The 20,144-nt window shown below is 32.4% G+C and overlaps 1 protein-coding gene and 1 long non-coding RNA gene across 9 annotated transcripts in view; one reads left to right on the top strand and one right to left on the bottom strand.

Moving 5' to 3' along the window:
* LOC126818731 (uncharacterized) overlaps window positions 1-20,144 on the top strand; it is a 192,131-nt gene that overhangs the window by 134,281 nt on the left and 37,706 nt on the right. The window lies entirely within an intron of this gene.
* LOC126818727 (hemicentin-1) overlaps window positions 1-20,144 on the bottom strand; it is a 90,146-nt gene that overhangs the window by 49,508 nt on the left and 20,494 nt on the right. The window contains exons 1-2 of one of the 3 annotated variants that reach the window (XM_050546271.2): window positions 19,559-19,944; window positions 10,180-10,501 (exon numbers count right to left, since the gene is read on the bottom strand). In XM_050546271.2, coding sequence (XP_050402228.1) covers window positions 10,180-10,279 — 100 coding nt within the window. In that variant the 5' untranslated portion in view covers window positions 10,280-10,501; window positions 19,559-19,944. Of the gene's footprint in view, window positions 1-10,179; window positions 10,502-19,558; window positions 19,945-20,144 lie in introns of those variants that run through there. The other 2 variants (XM_050546269.2, XM_050546270.2) reach the window with 2 other exon arrangements.

Below are 20,144 nucleotides of genomic sequence, written 5' to 3'. Positions count from 1 at the left end.
AAATAATAAGACTATAACTCAATATGTATTGCTACTGGAGATATAAAGCTTACAATTTTAAGAGTTAATAAAAGTAGTGATCTTAATATAAGCTGAAACTTTCCTTTTATTAATTTTTAACAAAATTTTTTTATATGTACTGGAGTACAAAAATATATTTTTCAATAAGCTAATATGAAATGTTTTTCTCAAGTAATGCTGGGACCCTGAGAAATGATATTTGCTACTTTTAATCCTGTATGCTGTGTTGTGACGTCTGCTTTAAGCAGTTATTAAATTTGACAGGTGTGTTGTGCCAGGAAAACATACATTCAAACATACCACTATAGCGTAAGTGGCATGGTTCAATGTACCTTGATTGCATGTTGTACCAGCATTAATATGATGAGTTACAGGGGTAATTTGTTTATTGCAACCAGGTTTTTAGGTACACAGGAGCGAGGATGTTGATGAAAATGATTAGGTACAGCATTATGGAACCATAACATTCTTGCGACTCTTGTCATCTATACTGATTGTAATCGGGTAGCGTCGACCTTTAATTAAAACCATGCTGTACAGCTATTTATGATTCATTGAGATAAACATGTAATAGACAAAGCAATTAGAGGTTTAATCATCAGATTTCTCCTAAAAAGACTTTTTAAAAACATATTTAATTTACACCTTTATGCTCGAGTACATTCAAACACATAAAATCCATATGAAAATGTCAGTTTATCTCACAGTTAACAAACAAAATTCACCAACTTGTCAGTTTGTCTTTTGGTAAATGTTAAATCGAGATTTACACAACATTTGTATCTATGATGTGGTGTTGGCAGGCAAACTCTACTTTTAGACGTAAGTCACTAAATCACTTGGTAAGTCATGACAGATTAAGAAAGAGTTATTCCTGTAATTGTCTATTCTCAACAAAAGTTTCGTTTGAAAATGTTAGTTTTGCCTGATATGGGAGTCAAGTGGTCGACAAGATAATGAAAGAATATGGAGGAGAATTACTATATTGTGGCAGTAAAACGTGACAACATCGTTCTCTTATTTCAACTCTTAATGATTCAAGATGGAACCCAATCTGTGATTTCCCTGAAAATCATCTCCTCCAACATAATTTGATCTCCGCCATCTCTTCAACTTATCATTGGGTAAGGGTGAGCAGACGGAAGGCAAATCATCACTTTAAAAAGAATGGAATAGTCTTGAGTGAGACGACTGTTGCCATCATTGTCTCTCGTTTAATTCCCCATCAAACACAGACATCCAGACAAGATTGGAACTTTTTTACAACTGACAGGATCGTGAACAGAATGTCATTATAGTCTTTCAAATAATCCTAAAACACCTAATTATGGTGGGAATTGAGTAACGAAGATCGTAAAACAAGACTGCAAAGCTCAACATTGCATGTAGATCAAAGTTCAAATGTCTGCGATATTTTATGTTTGCAGACAAAATAAAATTGCATAACATACCTATTCTCAAGAATAACAAGTAAACTAGCCATACTATAATTGGATTAAAGGGTTACTGTGAAATCTTTACAAAAGCAACAACTAAATACAGTGGAGACTGAACTAAGGTCAAAAAACAAGATTGCAAGCTCAAGCACATTCCTAATAGTATCACCAACGTGTTCGGGGCTATTCTTCGTTTGAATAAGCACCGAATACAGGTGATACATATAAATGAGCTATGAGTGAGGGTGGGTGTAGCTCATTACTGATGGACAGTATTCTGGTGAAGGTGGTCACTGCACATTAAAAGTCCCAATTCCAAATCTGTTTCAATATTACTTTATATACAGTTAAACATAAATTATCTGCAAATCATATCAACAGGTTAATAACGGTCTCTCCTATCTCATCTGATCCTCTCAATTGATCCTATTTCCTTTTAAAGAAACTAATTTACATACAGATAAAAGGACTATCATTTCGAAAATCAGATTAAAGATAAAATTAGGGATAAATATATATTGTAATGAATCAAATCGAAGAAGTTCGATTAATATATAAATATCATTGCTTAAAGTTTTATTGTAAAATAAAATTAATAGAATCAGTTAATAAGCTTTAAGCCATAAATAAAGTAAAAGCGATGACACTTGATTGTTTCCCATTGTCAGTGTTATAAAGCCTGGCAAGGAACAGCTTCTAGTCAATGTGATGGGATGAAAAACTGAGGTTTCGGGTAAACATTGGCATGCACGTAAAAGAACCACTGACTTTTGAAATTTGATGAAGAATAGGCAGAAAAACTGCCACTTGGACAAAATTCCCCTCAGCACACTTTCTGGCATATGCCCATCCACATTTCATTTACATATGAACTACAAATTTATTACAATCTTCCAAAAAGTCAATAAATTCAGTGACAGATTTGGTACAACACTTGAAAGAACATAGAAACCAACTGTCGCCAGACTTTTTCTTGTTATTATTCTTACAACTGAGCTGCAATTTAAGTTAGTGTAAATATTAATATTGAGAATGATAATATAGGCAGGCAGTATTTGGAATTCATGGACTATATCAATACTATCCACAGCTGTTAAGATTTTTTTTGTGTTAAATGTCTTCTCCATATCAACAGTCATTGATTTGTTAAACAGGCCACACATTATTATACCTCTGCTTCTATTCATTTTACTTGGAACAGAAGTAAAAATTATAAGTTAATAATGCATTTGTAGTATTTACTGAGTTCCGGGGTATTGATTTATATTTTACGAGTGTTTACAATTTGATATTAATTTAATATGAATTTAATATGAATTATAATGTTTGAGTTATATATATATATATATATACACACACACACACATGTTGTTATCGGGATTAAAAGAACATATATTACAATCAAATATTGCTCAATGATGATCAGCATTTAAACTTTTATGCTGACACTAATTTCAGAAAAAGTTCAGGTGGAGAACAATTGCTGTATGCAAATATTGTCATATTTGAATAAAAATAATATTGATCAGTTCAAATTAAAGAATTCAAGAAAAGTTCCGGATTCAATCCCTGATGTTGGTGGAGAAAGCCTGGTTTCCTCATGTCAGTGTTGCAGGAGGGCCTCATGGTGAAGAACAGCATCTATTCATTTGGATGGGACAAAAAAAATGAGGTCCTGTGAACATGTTGATCACGTAACAGAACCCTTGACAATTGGAATGCAAAATTTCCCCCATAGCATACTTCGTGATGTATGAAAGTGATGTATGCCTGTCTTCATTATTCTGGTATGCGAAGAAAAGTAGGAAGTTAAAACCCATTTATATTCATTAAAATATTTCTGTGTTTTTTTGTTGGTAAAATGCTATTGACATATTTTCAATTGCTTCTTAGCTTAAAATTGACATTGACACGCTGAATCACAGATGAAATCAAAAAAACATTGATATACATTTGAGCTGGTTATATTTTTTATATAAGCATATCTATATCTAGGTTGCATCTGAAATGTTTTCCATATCATTTTAAAAACAATTCTAATGATTGATTGAACATTTCCAGTTTTCCCTTTAAAAATCAATACACCACCTAGTAATGGTGCGAAAAAGGATTCTTAAAAACAAACGCGGAGAATACATTGCACAACCTTTTCTCAATTAACTTCTATTTGCTGCTAATTATGTCAGAACATGCCACTTAGTTATTCCCAAGATAAGTGCATGCTCTGTCACTACCAAAAGACATTCACATATGCCACTGAAGTTTTAAATGAAGGATATTACAAATTACACTTTGTACTTCTATTTTATTTACTATGTTATTTATAAATAAGTGATATAAAATGTTAATAATAAGCTGACAATAATGATATCTGAAGCCTAGCTCACAACCCACTGTCCATTTGACATGCAGGGGTTCAAAATGGGGTTGTAGGGATTGGTAGCTTGCAGACCAGCCGCAAGAAACTGGGTGAAAGTTTTGTATGTGCAGGACCAAAAGTCTCTACATCCAGTCTGCGATCTTCTACGTGTCACGTAACAGACGCATAAGTCTCGTGCACAGGTTTACTAAAATTTCCCCTGTAGACGGCCTGTACGGCAGGTTGTGAGCTAGGCTTTATATACAGAAATTTATATATGACATCTTATCTGAAGTTTTTATTTTCAGAATGCAAAGTTAAATCTTCTTAGAAAAACAGGATATGTCCAATGTTTATTATATGTTAGACCTAACTTCCCTAAATCAGACCTAGATATCACAGGGTACCAGTTGATAGAAATGAGATGAAGTACACAAATTAAACACCAAAATGTGAGAAATAGCTCAAAAGTAATTCCTAGGTTTTTTCAGGACTATCAGGGATTCAGATGGTTGTACATGCCTAGGATAAAGGTTTACAAAAATCTTCCTCTCGAATTAACCTGCTTGATAACTAGAATATATCTGTGATGGCTGCATTTCAGTGACAGGAGTATAGGTTAGGTTGGAAAGATCTAACTTGAGATAATTTGATGCTATGATAATGGATTTGACATTTTTTTGAGTATCGCATATGGTCAAACCTTCCTGCTTGCTATTGAGTCTGTTTGTGAAACGGATTGCTTTTATCCTCATTAAGTTGTGTCTTCGTATTCAGAAGAGATGTCTCACACATTAACAAGTGATCAGAGATGTAATGAGCTTTAAACTGTTACTTTCAATCAATATTTAAGATACAAAGTATTATATTTACAATAATCTGGGAGTATTGAAGATATCAGTACCATTTGAATCTCTCATCTTTTGAAAGCAAATCCATCCCCCTATTGCATCCTCCAAATGGTACAGGTTTAAACCAATTAAAGTAAATGTTTATCATCTTAAAATAACACAACTGGCATGCTTCGAGAGGTAATTGAACATTGAATGATGTAATACAAATATCAAGATTAGTTTTTAAGTATAGCATGCAAAGGAAAAGAATTGCAGGATTTGGGGTTGTTTGACAATAAATCTCAGTTTGAAAGATGAAAGACTTGCGGTAGTCAGTGAATATTTGTATCACTTTAATCTACATTTTATTGCCATTCTCAGAATTCACAATATTCCAGTCTATGATAATCTCGTTGTCCTTGGTGATGAATAATTGATAAATACAATGAATTATATCTTTTGAATTAATTTTATGTTATCTTAGGCACATTCATGAGTAAAAAAAAAGAAATTGTATTTTGGAAATCTATATCACTTGATTTAATTACATTTTTGAGAATATCACTTGTGTCTGAATTATCCTTGTGATTTTCTAGATTAGAGGTCATAGATTGATCTTCAACAAATATATTCCTCTTTCCAACTAGTAAGAGGTATTTTCATGATATGAATGATGTGATGGTGCCAAGTTGAATGCCATGTTCCTGTCCACCCTAATCATTTAATCATGAAGCTAGTTCTCTCTTTTTAGGGATACTCTGCTATAGTTAGTTTAAGGTAGTCATTTTAGTTAGAGCTGATGAAATATAGGGGAAGCAGCAGTGTATAGTTTGTTTTATGACAGTAGTAAAAGAGAATCTACAGGAATCTTTGTTCTGAGTTGAGATTTTTATTACCTCTGTATAGATGTTAATCACTTGTAAATACTGCAGACATCCATTACTGACTATCTACATTACATGGATTAATTGTTGTTTCTCTTAACCTACAGTCTTGTATTAAAGTGACTCCGACAATCAATCTTTACTAAGCCCAACGATGTTATTACACTTGAATTTGGGAATCCATTATGAACTGTTTTAACTTTCCAATATACACCTTGTACTGGTACTTTGAAAGAAAGTTGTTTAAAACCGTAATACAGAATTTAAAAATGTAAAACTTTTGTTATGTGATTTGTATTCTAGGCACACTTTGAAGGTTGACTAAGAAATCGGGGCTGATGTTTGAGTTGGGGTGGAAGTGGCAGTTCAGAGCTATGCATAGGATCTTTTATCAGTGTATCTGTATGCATCCTGTGCTTGATCCCTTAGTCATGCTTCCCCCTACACCGCACTGTTCAGGAACCAAATGCTTGAGTTTATTTATGAAATTTTAACATCACAGTGATGAGTGAATGCTAAACCCATTTTTCTCAGTTTTTGAAATAGCTCTTCCTAACACTAGTCTCTAAAGCCATAACATTCACCATCATAATTTCTACCCGGAATCTCTTGACATCTGAATCATAATTTAACCTACATCATACCAAATATATTGTATATAAGTATTTAAGAAAATATGTACAAAGCAAAGATTATTAGCATCGCATGTCAACTGAATGTAATCTTATACTCTGCACTGATCGACACATAACGATGTTTAAAAAAACCAAACTTCCCTGTACAACATTTTTTACAGAAACATAATTACATTCTACACATAATAATCTTAGTCTTATACATTGTCTGAAAACATAGGTCTGGAATTAGCAAGCCTTTGTTATACACATCCACAACTGATTTTTGAAAGTATTTGTATCATCATACGATAATCATTAAGCAATGAATGAAAAATTGGAAGGATTGATCATTTTCATAATTCATTTTATGTTGAGGAGTAATGCCAAGGAAGTTTCAAATATACAAAGAGCTGGTAAATGCTACATATCCCAGTCAAAATACTACATTTCCCAGTTAAAATATTTTTTCTCAATACAAGCTATAAAATTTGATCAATCAATGTTAACTCATCAGCAAGTCTCTCTTTCAATATAGGACCACAGTGAACAAATACTGTCTATTAGGTCATTGTATTTGGCTATAGACTAGCCTTCTGTCTGTCTGCTGTGAACCATCTTCATAGCTTATGTTTATGCTTTATCAATTGTTGTGCTTCAAAAAGTTTTATTTAATTTCCAGATCAAACTGCTTGTTTGTTTTATAATTATTTACTGAGCAAATTTTATAAGTTTATCTTTATTATTATAAATTTGGCAAGAACCGTAAGAAATTTTTATCACTCACAAGACGTAACTTGGCAAAAATGTTCAAAGCAGTAAAACAACCTTGGTATGTGCATTTTCAAGATGGCTACACCAAAAACAAAACATCCATTTTTTTCTGAAAATTGGGTATTCCAAAAAACATAGTCACTGATGTCTTTATTTGAATGAAATTTTGATTTCCTTGTGTTTGCCCTCTTTGTGTAGGGTATTTATTTGTAGCCATTACCTAGAGAAGATCAGGCGAAGGATATATTCGTGTATATTTGATGTTCTCCATTCCATATCAACCAGAGATTTACTTTCTTATTAGAACATGTGTGAAACACAACCATGTAATTGTTTAGAATTAAAGGAGAAGAAGAAGATGTTACTGACAAGTTTGAAGAGTTCAAGAAGTAGATCTGAGAACATGTGAGAAACTAGCACTATGGAGGATTATTTTGGTTAATCACATTTTCATGTATTACAACAAAATTTGTCTGGCCATACATAAAGTAGTTAGTAGACTATATATGCCGCCTGCAACATTGTTTAAAATCAAAAGTTATTGCATTAGAAAATGAAAACTCTCAATAATTGAATGAAATGGACTTTAATGTTCTGACCATCCGGGCTAAGCGGGGAATTTTGACCCGACAACAGTGTTTCTTCCTACTCTTAAATAGTCTTCATCAAATTTCAACTGTCAAGGGATCTTTTACATGCAAGCCAACATGTACTCAAGACCTCAAGTTTTTGTCCAATCCATATGATCCATATGATTAGATGCTGTTCTTTGCCAGGCGATCTGTCCTGCATCACGGACAAGGGGAAACCATGCAGGAAAATCCCCAGGAAGTTCCCCAGCCAACGAGATCGAACTGAGTATCTCCTGGTTAGTGAGCCATGGTGGCTCCAGTAGCCCTTGAAAGAAGGACAGAAAAATTAGGGTAAACCATTCCATCTATGTACTTCCCTTCAGTTATTTTCTAATACTTTCAATAGGGATCCAAGAACCCTAAATGATAAAATACCAAGTCTAAACTTATGACTTTATGTAATACATTGGAATGTGGTGTAAAATTCCCATTTAGTAAAATAATGTAAACCTCCCAAATAGTCTGCCATTAACTTGAGACATAACTTTTTCTCAAACCTGGCTATGGACTATGACAATGTTATGACTGGAGACAATTATTGCGTTAAGTGACAATTTGATGAGCATATTGCCTTTTGCCCTTATGGCTCCTTGCGCATTATTTTAGTTGATTGGCAGAGTAGAGCAACTCCTACGCCTAAATCTAGATTTAATTACTGTGTACATATGCTGATTACAGATTATGGATGCCATTCTTACAAAAAACTACTGCTTGTATGTTTAGCTGAGATTTCATTAAGCAGGTAAAGAGATCTGTACCATAGGTTTATCTCATTCAGATCATTCCTAAAGGACAAGTTTTCCTATCTTCAACCATATTTCATGATATTTATGATGGCTTGTCAGATAGTATTTCTCTAATGTTTTTGTCGTATTGTAGAGATGGATTGCTGTGTAGGAGAAGAATTATAATTATTGTAGAAGTAGGTACCTGTCTGTCTACATACACAAACAGTGATTATAATGGCGATTGGAGCTCACAAGCAGACACACAAATAACTTGGATTTATCATCCTCCATTTTTTGTTTTCTGGACTTTGTCTGTGTTCTAAATATTAAGAGCTATTCCCTAAAATAAATGAGAGAATTGCCATAAACAGATGATATACATTCATCTGTCATGAAATAAGGGGAAGTAATTGCTACCTATTACACATAACTTGATTTTAAAATCATTGACATTTGCATAATTTTATCATTTTGTCTGTGGTATTTTAAAAGAAAGCTGACAATTTTGCTTCTACATCTGTTAATGTGTCCATTGTATTTTTCACAAAAGATGTTTATATGCAGATATGTTTATAAATGGGAGAATATGTTTACAACACCTACGCTTCAAAATGTACGCAAAGTCACATTTTCAACAATAAACACCTGCATTTGAAACAATGCAGCCACCCGAGCCACCCATTGTATTTTCAATACACACAAGCAGACTTTTTAGAACTCCCAGAAATTCTTTATCTCAAATGTTTGTGGAAGGAAGAATTTTCTGAACAGAAGTTGCCAAGTTATCTACGCTGACTTTCTAAATTTGTAATAATGGAAAAAATTGTTACATTGCTGCCTGCTTGGTGTCTAAAATCAATCCCCTACTGAATATGTTATTTAAGTAATGTACATGCCCAAGGAATGAATTATAAATGCTACTACTTCACATTTCCTTTCAGTGGTTAACATCTATACTCTAAAGCATTAAATAAATAATGTGTGCGGTTCTATGTTACTGGGTAATTTTGATACATAAATGTACTAGTTTTACTTTCATTGAACTTGGAAACCTTTAGCGTGTTTGGTTGTAGTTGCTAATTAAACCCAAGATTGAAATGCCAAAAGATGAGGGTGGGGAAGAAAATCCATTGTGAAGTTTAAATTCCATTAGTCAGATTTTTTTGGCATCCGAGCACATTATCCATTATAAATGTTATTGGATTGGTAAATGAGATATGCCTTCAACAATTTCACTAAACCAATAAAGTAATTTTTTTTTGGAAGATTCAGCAAAAAATTTACCTTAAAATGTGAGGTCTTATAGGAAATGAAACTCCATTTAATTGATAGAAATTAAAAGATATTGGATAATGTATAGGGTCTTATAGAGAAAGTTTTCTTATGTTGAGTTGATAATTATTTAGATAATGAAGTTTAGTCTGTTTCATAGCTTATCACGATACCTGAGTGCGAATGGATAAATTAATCAATACAAGACAAGGGGTTTGTGTAAATTATTGTAAGGAGTTGAAAATGATATATTTTTATTCAATCATATCAATTTTACGAAGCTGGCAGGATGTTGTTCAGTGCAGAATCTAATCGGTACTGGCAACGATTATTCAACATTCTCAGATATCGTTTCAATTAATTCTATATCACTGGCCGACATACATTGCCAAACATCCACACACACCATGTCTTCATTATCATAGTTCAAATTGAACCCGCAAAACATATTTTCTGGCGTCGCTGGGACGAAAGAAGAATTTAATCAGCAAATAAATTTATCAAAGACGCAAGACAAAATTATCAAATATTGATACAATATGTTCTTGCAGATAAAAAAAACCTATGAAATTCAAACTAAACAAATAATTATTTTAAATAAAGGATAAAATGTATGATAACCTTACCTGTAGTTAAATGAGGCCATCCCATTGACACAAGGATCAAAATTGTCATATATAATCCATGAATCGTGTTCATTAGGTTAACAGTCATTGTGGTAGTCATAACTTTGTTCACATCACGTAAAAACTCTTTCTTTATAATAATGTAGTTGGTACATTCGGCGATAACCAAAATCCATTTGAGATGAGAATACCTGGAAACCGATTGTTCCCAATCCCATATTGTTTGTAAAGAGATTGAACTGAACTTATTTCACATTGGGAGAATTATTCCCGTCCACCACACTATTCAAAGCACTTTATCAATATTCTTCCCTTGATAAAACTGGAAATAAAACAAACGATTTATTCAGATTAATAAAACAATGTAATTTGTTGGCAATAAAAGGTTATTATACCAATAGTATTTGTTCTTTCAGCTTTTGTTACTTTGTAACTCATATAATTTTATTTACTTACTTAATTATATATCTATCAATATCTATATTATTGGACTCGTACTTTCCTTTGTGTGAGGACAAATGGTCAAGACTAACTGTTATTTGCACTGCTGCAAGTTGCCATTAACACACTGAACTTGACAATTGATTTTGTCTTTTCTTCTCAAAATTGTTTCACCAAAAAATAATGTCTATATTTGACTAGGGAATTACAAATAGGGAGGGGGTCTCAAAAAGTATTCAATTTCCTGCCTTGGCAAAGTATTGGTTTTCCCTTAAAAAAATTTGAATACAATTCTAACCGAACATTTCACACGTTTTTCAGGGCATTGCAGGTGCATAATATAATTTGTGAAGTCAATGTAATAAAAACATGTAATGGTTATTAACTATTTATTTGTATGATACTTTACAATATTTCATTCAAATTAGATTTTCCTTCCTCTTAATGCAGTGGTGGTCGGTACAGCATTAACAGTTCAGTAATATCATCTATCAAAAATATATTAACTGATCGAAAATTACAAATTAATAAAATAATTGAGAGTATATATTGCACTGACTATGAATCTGGACCCTGTTCGAATTCCAGCAGCATGAATCTGGGCCATTTTACAATTCAAGAAGTATGGTCTTCAAAGATAAACAAGAACAGACTGTTATTTACTATTTCCAGAAATGAGTAAAATCCACGTTTATCCAGTAGTTCTTAAATTCAAGTTCATTGAACTATTTCTATACAAAAGTACTGCAAAAGTTTGTTACTTATGTAAATTCCTCAAATGAGAAGTAGTGGTATTGGCTGTGTTGTGCACAAAAAGAGACTAAATACCCTTAGTCAGAGATATTAACAAAAGAGATATTTTTTAATTCTGTTTTTAATTTAAAATCTATATTTTAATATTCATTAATGCTTGGTTAGTCATTAGAGGCAGACAACAATTAATCTGTCAGTCAATTTAAATTATGACAGACTGGCAAGTAAACCGGTTGATCTGTTATGTTTCTTTAACTTATGTTTTAAATGCCTTAATACTTCATTCTTCAATAATTATATGTTAATGTCAACACTTTTATAGTAACTAATTTATATAAAGGCCATTGTATGTAAGATGAATCATTAGTTGGAGAGATCAGCTTAGGAAACCTATATGCTAGTTGAAGGTCTGATTTTTAGGAAACTATAACTTTTTTAATTGTTGCTGTTATTTATTTGCTCCTGAAATAAAATGTTGAGGATCCTTTCCAAGAATCTGTATTCATTTCTGATACTTAGAGAACAAATGTCCACAAGCTACATTCTCTGAAAGTCAAACAGTGTAAGTAACCTACTCAAAAAAGTAATATCTTATGCTTCGATTACTGGTATACAAAAAGATTTGTGAATTTTTTTTCTCCTATTGTGTATAACTTCTTAAGAATCCATGGTGGAAAATTGTAATCAATATTTGATGTTTTGTGAAGATCTTCTTTAAACCAGTATGAGAGTTTCTTGTATTTACACTTATCTAAACAATGAGATAAGGTGTCCTTTAAATTCTAGATTTAGCCTTGATGTGCTTGACTTGACTATTTCCAGATCTTCAACTCGTATGTCAAGTTACTTTATCAATAATTTCTAGATAAGTTTTATTCTGTTATTTAGTAGAAGCCTGGGAATTAAATTTTAAAAGCCTTCAACTCTATTACATTTCAAAAGGGTGTGTGTTTTCAGGGGCAATGAATGACATGTATCCAAAGAACTATAAATGTTTTCTGTGGACCCAACTCACAAGATTAATATGGTTTAAGGATTAATCGAACAAGAGGGTGATGTATGGTGATGTAATCATTACATGCTTTGTGTCAAAAAGGTGTATTTCTAAACTTTTTACATAGAAGGGTGGGATCAAAGGTCACATCAGCTAAATTTTATTCTTTGAAAAAGATTTACCATGTTTCAAGCCCCCATATTTAATGTTACATCCAACAGAAATTGCTTTGCACCAATTAGTAAAACAATGGGTTTCAATTGGTTCTGTAAGTGTACCTAGTTATTATTCAATGATCTGGAATTTAAATCATTCATATTACAAATATAGTCTTTTGTTTAACCAGTATAATAAAAGGATTGTCATCTACCCAATGACCTGTAAATTAATGACTATTAGAAATCCATTAAAATTGGATCTGTTGACCTTTGATATATATATATATGTAGTAAATAGTTTTAATTCTTCAACAATAGATGGTATTGATATATAGTACCGGTAGTATGCTTTCAATCTAATTATTAGATTAATAAAAAAAAACCAATTCACAGTGAAATTATAACTAATTCTGGTTGAGCTTGATTGATAAAATGTTTGGCCATTAAAGCTTGAGCGTAACCTTCAGAGTCTGATGATTACTCCACCAATAGACCTAGGTTCATTCGTGTTTTGTTTTTTTTTCTGAGAGAAAATAGATTGTCAATTTGATATAGGATAATAGAATTATATTGTTCTTTCTTTCTAGGGATTGGGGCTGCAACAGGGGCACAGTTAAACCAAGCTTTTATGAACCAGTAATGTTTTACACTCCTAATTTTTTAGTCAAGTTTGAACAAGGACATGGAAAAGGAAATTGATCAGTTTCCAATTCAAATTATTCTTAAACTTGATGTCTGCAAGCATGTACTCATCTTTGAAAATCTGTATGTTTGTAAATAAAGGAGGATCTAATATCAACTTATTAGTTTTTGTTTTTAGGTCTCAAGCAGCATCACATCTAGCAAATATTTATTACAACATAACATTGTTCTACAGAAATTCATTACATAACATATATTGGCGTGGTATTTTCTTAAATCAAATATGAATTTTTGATCCTTGCGGCATTTAACAAAACACATGTTGGATACAACGCAAGAAAAAAATCAGGTTATTAAGAATAGAAAGAGTTGCCAACAGTGCACACAGAGGCTATTATACGCAAAGAATTGACTGCTGAGGATCAAAGAATTACTATGAGGAATTTGAAGAACGGGTGAGACGCAATTTCATTTATGGGTATGGCATTCATTACTATCATGACTCTCACTTTCTTGGAAGCCATATTTTCACGCACATGTCTTAAAGAAAGCTTTGTGATTTTTTTTTATTATATTAGGAAATCAATAAATGATTCGTTATCATCGAAGTTTGATGCCCATCAATTAAGAACAATGTCCACACAGTAAAATTATATATTGAACCACAATGAATATATAAAAGAATTTTATATACAGTTGTCGAGTAAATATGGTTGATAATTGATACTGTATAAACACATCCCTATAGAAATGTTTTTTATGTAAAAAGAAAAGATGAGGAATCAATATAGGGTAAGAAATAGATTTAATTTAACAACTTGACATGTCATTTAATCAATAACTGGTATCAAGCTTTATATTTATTACCATCTTAGAAACATTACTCACATTATTCCCAATGTTTTTTGTTAATACACAGACAAATGGTTTGTTTCACCTGCCCCATTGAAGCTCTTTCATATCTCAGGGTTTTCCTGAATTTTGACAAAGCCTTATTAATTGAGACTTTGAGTGAAGATTACAAGAGATTGTATGTGATTAAGTTTCTAATCTAAACATTTAAGGAGATAGACAATTTGGTTTACTTGAAACAATATTTTTAAGAAATTGAGATATCAGTATTAAAGTAGACTACTGGTACCATTAAAAAGATTTGTATTGTTAATGCTGCTGTTTAAGTGTGGATTTTGAAAGTACTATACATGTATATCAGATTTCTATTAAGCAGACGACTTAAATAGCTGATCCACTAGTAAATCCTTAGCAAATAACAACCAAGACAGAGTTTCTATAATGAACTTACCATGTCCTTAATTGACCTATTTGCTTAGTTAATCCTGGTGTCGCCACCCGCCCACAGTGTGTGTTGTTCTTATTGTTCAGTAGTTGTGTGGTCAATGATCTTTCTACAGTAGATTAATGGCATTTTAAGTATTGGTCATTGTCAAACCATCCTCGTAAATATATCACTGAACCTATGCTATGGAAGAACTAACTCTCTTATCTTTCACCATGGCACAATAATAAATAACACAGTGGCCCCTGCTAGATATACAAAGTATTGATAGGAACAAAATGAGGACATACGGTTTCTTGTTCAGAAGTAGACGATGAAATCTTTTCATACTCAGCTATTTCTTTTTATTAACCTGACATTCTTTTACCTGGGTGAAGTCCAAACCTGTCTCCATTTATTTACATATACATCATTGAAAATAAAATCAATATCTTAATAATTGTTGATAAAAACTTAAAATTACCGAAATCAATATTTTATGGGGATTGATTATCTCTTTCTTCAAACCTAATGAATCGTAAAATTTTATGAAAGAGTAACACGAAAGTTTGCTGGATTTCTCCTTTTAATTCACACAGCAAGCTGTTTTTTCTTTATTTTTGATTGCATTGTATGCTATATAAAGTTCAGATCTTCTGTAGCTTTTAAAGGCATACAATTTTTTTTTATTAATTAGACTTTAAATGAGTTTTCTACTCAACTCTTTATATTATGATTGATTTTTTTTTCTATCATTGATTAAGGTTAAAGTAGAAATTCTATAAAACTTTACACCTTTTGTTTGCTTTTTCAGGAACATGCAATGATCAATCATTCAGCTCAAGAATTGCTTTTAGTCGAGTGATACATCAAAATTTGAAATCAATGATTTCTGTTGCTTAAGCCATTTAGTAGATATAGAGCGTGAGATTAGAGACTGATATGCTATACAACTACTAGTATTAATGAGCTATTCTAATTAATAATTAACTATCATACTGTTCAGTTTAGGTCAATAGTCGATTGTTATTAACTTGATCTACTTTATTATCTGGTTTTAATTGCTAAATTTTTGTAATAGTATGTATTTTTAGGTACTGATAGCTTTTTAACTAACTATGATTTATAGACGTTTCACTAAAATTAACAGGGCAAGATTAAGATGGTTGAATGAGTGCTATTCAGATGAGTTTTTAAGGCTAACAGAGGGACATTGCTTCAAAACCCATAATGTTTGCCTTGCTATGTTGACAACTGATGAAATTGATACTACATGTGTCTAGATTGCCCCCCTTCTGGTTGTGGTCCCAGCCCTATCTGACACATCTTATATTTATTGAAATTGGTCTTACAGCAAGATTTTATTAGGTGAAAAAAGGGACTATATGGTTAACAAGTCTGAAGATTTTCTCACTCAGAGCTAAGTACTGTGGTTAATAAATAATGAACAGGAACCGAAAATATTGGTATATTACACAGCTATATGGTAGATATACTACTATTCAGAAAACCAAATTATGTCGACTTGTCAATTATTATTATCTTGATGGTAAAGGCTATAAGTTGGTTGTAAACATAGACCATTTCACTTGAGATCGTTTACAACCTATCAACTAATCATTATCATATATACTTGACATTTGAAATCCCTAGTAAAAATACACTACAATATAGTACATAAGCCAAAGTCTACATGCTGTTAAAAGTCAAAGAAAATAGTGCAATCCAACCATTGCAACCAAGGTTAATGCCCCCGACAGACCAGGGTGGCGTTCTTACTGCGTTGGTGCAAAAAATGGTCGCAAAAAATGACTAACTCAAAAAAAGTCGCGCTCTTACCGCGACCTGTGCGATTATACAGCATTCTCACTGTGCAACTGTCACAACCTCTCCTTGCTTATGGCCTTTCTGTTGAGACCTATTGGTTTGGCTACAGCGATAATCACCGAACCCGTGATGCTCTAACCATGCTCGAGGGGTTCTTACCGTACATCTGTGTGCATTGCGACTGCATGTGCGTTTCTACTAAGTGATTACAATGACTATATAACCTGGTCAGTTTTTTGGAAATTTCAACATGATCATTGAAACACCTGTTCTTTTAGCAAGTCGCACATGAAAAGCATTGTGTCATAAGAGCGTAATGCAAACTTGGTAATAAGGACGTGGTGCAGTTGTACAACAGTCATGAAATCATCGTAATATCGCATAAAGTCCCCAAACGCTTGGTGGGGTTGTGGCAGACACTCGTTGGTCATTGTAAAGTCACCATGAAGTCACCGTTGCAAATGTTACAATTTTTGCAGTATCTTTGCCACGTTCATGGAGATGTTACAATCTCTCGTGACCTTCGTCACATAGCAGAACCTTGGCATTTGTTTTGAACATGCTCAAAACAAATGCAGTGATTCGACGATCATTGGCGACCATGGAGACCCCAGCACGATATCTGGCATTTCCAACACACTTTTAGCACGCTTATGGCGGTATTGACGCACTCTGAGACTATTTTCCGTCGCCGTACCAGCACAGGAAGAACGCCAATGCCAGCTGACAGGGGTATTAGTGAGCATTGGCGGCAACAGAATTTCTCAAGAAGGGGGACAAGGTGAAGTCTACAGTCATTTGTGAGGGGAAAACTTTATGTAGTTCTTGGGCCTACATTGAAGAAGATTAATGCATATGAAATCTTTTAGAATATTTAGATAATGATCTAAATTGGGAATTTATTTTTAAGAAAGCAGTGGAGCAATGGCCCACAAATGTCCCACTGCTTACTATACTAAATAATGCCAGTATTACCATCATATGCATTATATGCAGATTGTGGAGGGGTCTGCAACCCTGAGATGTGTTTAGAGATACTATTTTCATTTTAAAAATCAGATATGTTCAGACATATAACACATGGCTTTCATTTCAAAATTTTTTTTAATCATTTCGTACAAGGTGAGAATAATATTTAAGGAAGAATATCTGGGATCTTCCTATAAAATGAAAGTGGCGTTATCGCAGAAAACATGTGACTTTGTTGATAATCTCTCAGAGATGGATTATACTTTGACAACCTTTTCTGGTAAACTTTGTAGTTATGGATTTCATTAATAATTAGAGTAGATACACAGTCAGCCAAGTCTTGGAAAAGCTCAAAAACAATTAGACAAATGCAATTTTGTCAATATTCATAAATGAATTCGGGATATTTTTTTTTACAGCCCTTTTAATCATTTGGGTTAAGTATGCCTACGATTACCATTATAACTTAAGGGTTCATTCCACTTACATTAAGTTAATGATACTTGCACTTTTTACAACTTATTCCATATTAAATATGTAATATAATGATACTTGTTATTATTGTAACCTTTGAAACTATTGTAATCTCTTTTGTTTGAATAATTTTCCATTTGTATCATGGAATTTACAAATACCAGGGGTGACAAATTTATGTACTGGTATACATAATTAAAGACTTTGTGTTACAAATAGTCATTGAAGGATTTGACAACCAGTGGTTCAAAGAAGGCTAAAGGGTGCAATTTTTGTTAGATCTGACATTTTGTGGGCAAATTGGTTGTGCAGATTATTTATTGGGGAGGGGGGGGGGAGGGGTTGGTCAAAAAAGATATTAGTTTTAATACCATATTTATTAAAATTATTGTTTGTTACATTCTTTATGTTATTGTTAACAACAAAAACTGCAATCTTTGAAATTGCTAACCTTCAGGAATGCAATTACAAGTACTTTTTTTTTAAATCATTGGCTGGGCACATATAAAATATAATATGCATCTATAATTCAGAATATGAAAACTAAAAGGGATCTGTAAAACATACAAGACATGCATGTAACATACTATATTTAATATGTTGTTCAGTTCCACCCACATGTTATATATGATATTTAAAATCTGTTTAGTGTATAATCTTGTATATGCAATTGTTCGAATCTATTGTGTCCTATATGTGTGTCTAGAGACAGACACATGCAGATAGCTCAAGTAGATTCACTAACACCTTAACATTACTCCGATCTTGAATAAATAACTGTCAATGGGGGTGGTTCACGGATTTAAACTTTGTCTATTCTTTTCAAATGCTTTGCTTTGCCCAAATAATTATTTAGAATTAAACATAATGAAAGAAGGATTGGCCTGCAAATCCCATTGACTTCAACAAAGGATTTCATTATTCGTACAAAGACTATGATTACATGATTTATATATGAACATATATCAATAATGAATATCAGATTACATGAGGCTTTATATGTAATACAAATCAAGCATTTAGTAATTTTTTTTTTTAAACAACTGATCGATAAAATGTTTTAAGTCAACTCTATTAACTAGCTTAATCGAGATCAAATCAAACAAAATATTATCCTTATTAGTATATTATAAATATAATATTTTTAGACTAAAAATTAGAGTGAAATATAATGAAATATTTTTTTTGTTTTCATTTAAATTTTTTGGGGTGATTTTCAAGACCGATATTCATTTCAAAATGTTCATTTAGACTACATAAACCCAAAAACTTAAAAACGAGAAAATGATGTTCAGTAGTTGAAGTAAGTAACTACTGAGTTCAGTTGCCACATTATTAAAGCAATATTGAAATTCTTCTTTTTAGATAATAGCCGCAGTAGATTCTGTTTCCTACTGATACTGTTACATAGACGGTAAACTTTGTCAGGAGTTTGATTTATGTGAACAGAAGTCAGCGAATTTGTATTTAGTTAGATATTCAATATTGCTAATGTTTATTCAACAGTATCAAAATCTCCTTGTAATCTATGGTCATCCCAATAATATATTACATGGAAAAATTACTATCATAATGTATTTATACAGTCACCTTAAATAGATATATCTCAATCAAATTTCAATTTCATTTAATTTATGATATAAAATACGTTTTATCTTGTTGATGCTTATAGAAAAAAACCTTATATTTCATCACTGTCTTAAGAGACAGTCTTCAAAAGGTACAGCCTAATTGTCAAAGTACAAATTCTATTAAACTGAATTAACAAAACATATAACATGTTTACCTTTTGTATATTTCAAAATATACCTGTATGTAGTAAGATATATAACTATTATAACTCACCCTGTAAAAGGCTAAAGGAGTCCAAGTCACTTTAAATCCAAGATTTGAATAAAGTCTCTGTAGTGTTAACTCATTGATAAACAGTAAAAGTAGTGGATAGTTAGTGTAGTAATCTGTATGTTATACTAGCTGTAATAATGAATATATCCACTAAGAGCTGCTAGTACTACAACAACTGACACATCCCATGCTAAGCTAGTTCCAATTCTAACACTGGTAGTGGCAATTTGGGCTGTTTCAAGCAGCTGTCCAATCAAGTGTGATGTGAAGCAGTGATTACAAGCCTGTTACTCGGCACAGCAAACCTGATACTCTTATCCTTTCATGTCTGTCTTGCTGTGTCCAACTAGCCTGTGTGCGTGTTGGTGTCTTCTGCATTGACATAAGCCTCGAGGCCGGCTTTTATATCACACTTTAAAAACTGAACATATTTGATATGCACTTTGCTCAAACACAAAAGAATAGTGATTTTTTGAATTGAAACTTGGCATGAATGGACTGCTTGTTTTTATTGGCTTGGAGGTAAATATGTAAATATTAAAATAAATAAGTGTATGATGACCAATTGATCTGAGTCGTGTTAGAA

This window comes from Patella vulgata, chromosome 4 (genome assembly GCF_932274485.2).
Source record: "Patella vulgata chromosome 4, xgPatVulg1.2, whole genome shotgun sequence".
NCBI classification, from domain to species: Eukaryota; Metazoa; Mollusca; class Gastropoda; family Patellidae; genus Patella; species Patella vulgata.
This window is presented reverse-complemented; position numbering and strand designations above follow the sequence as displayed.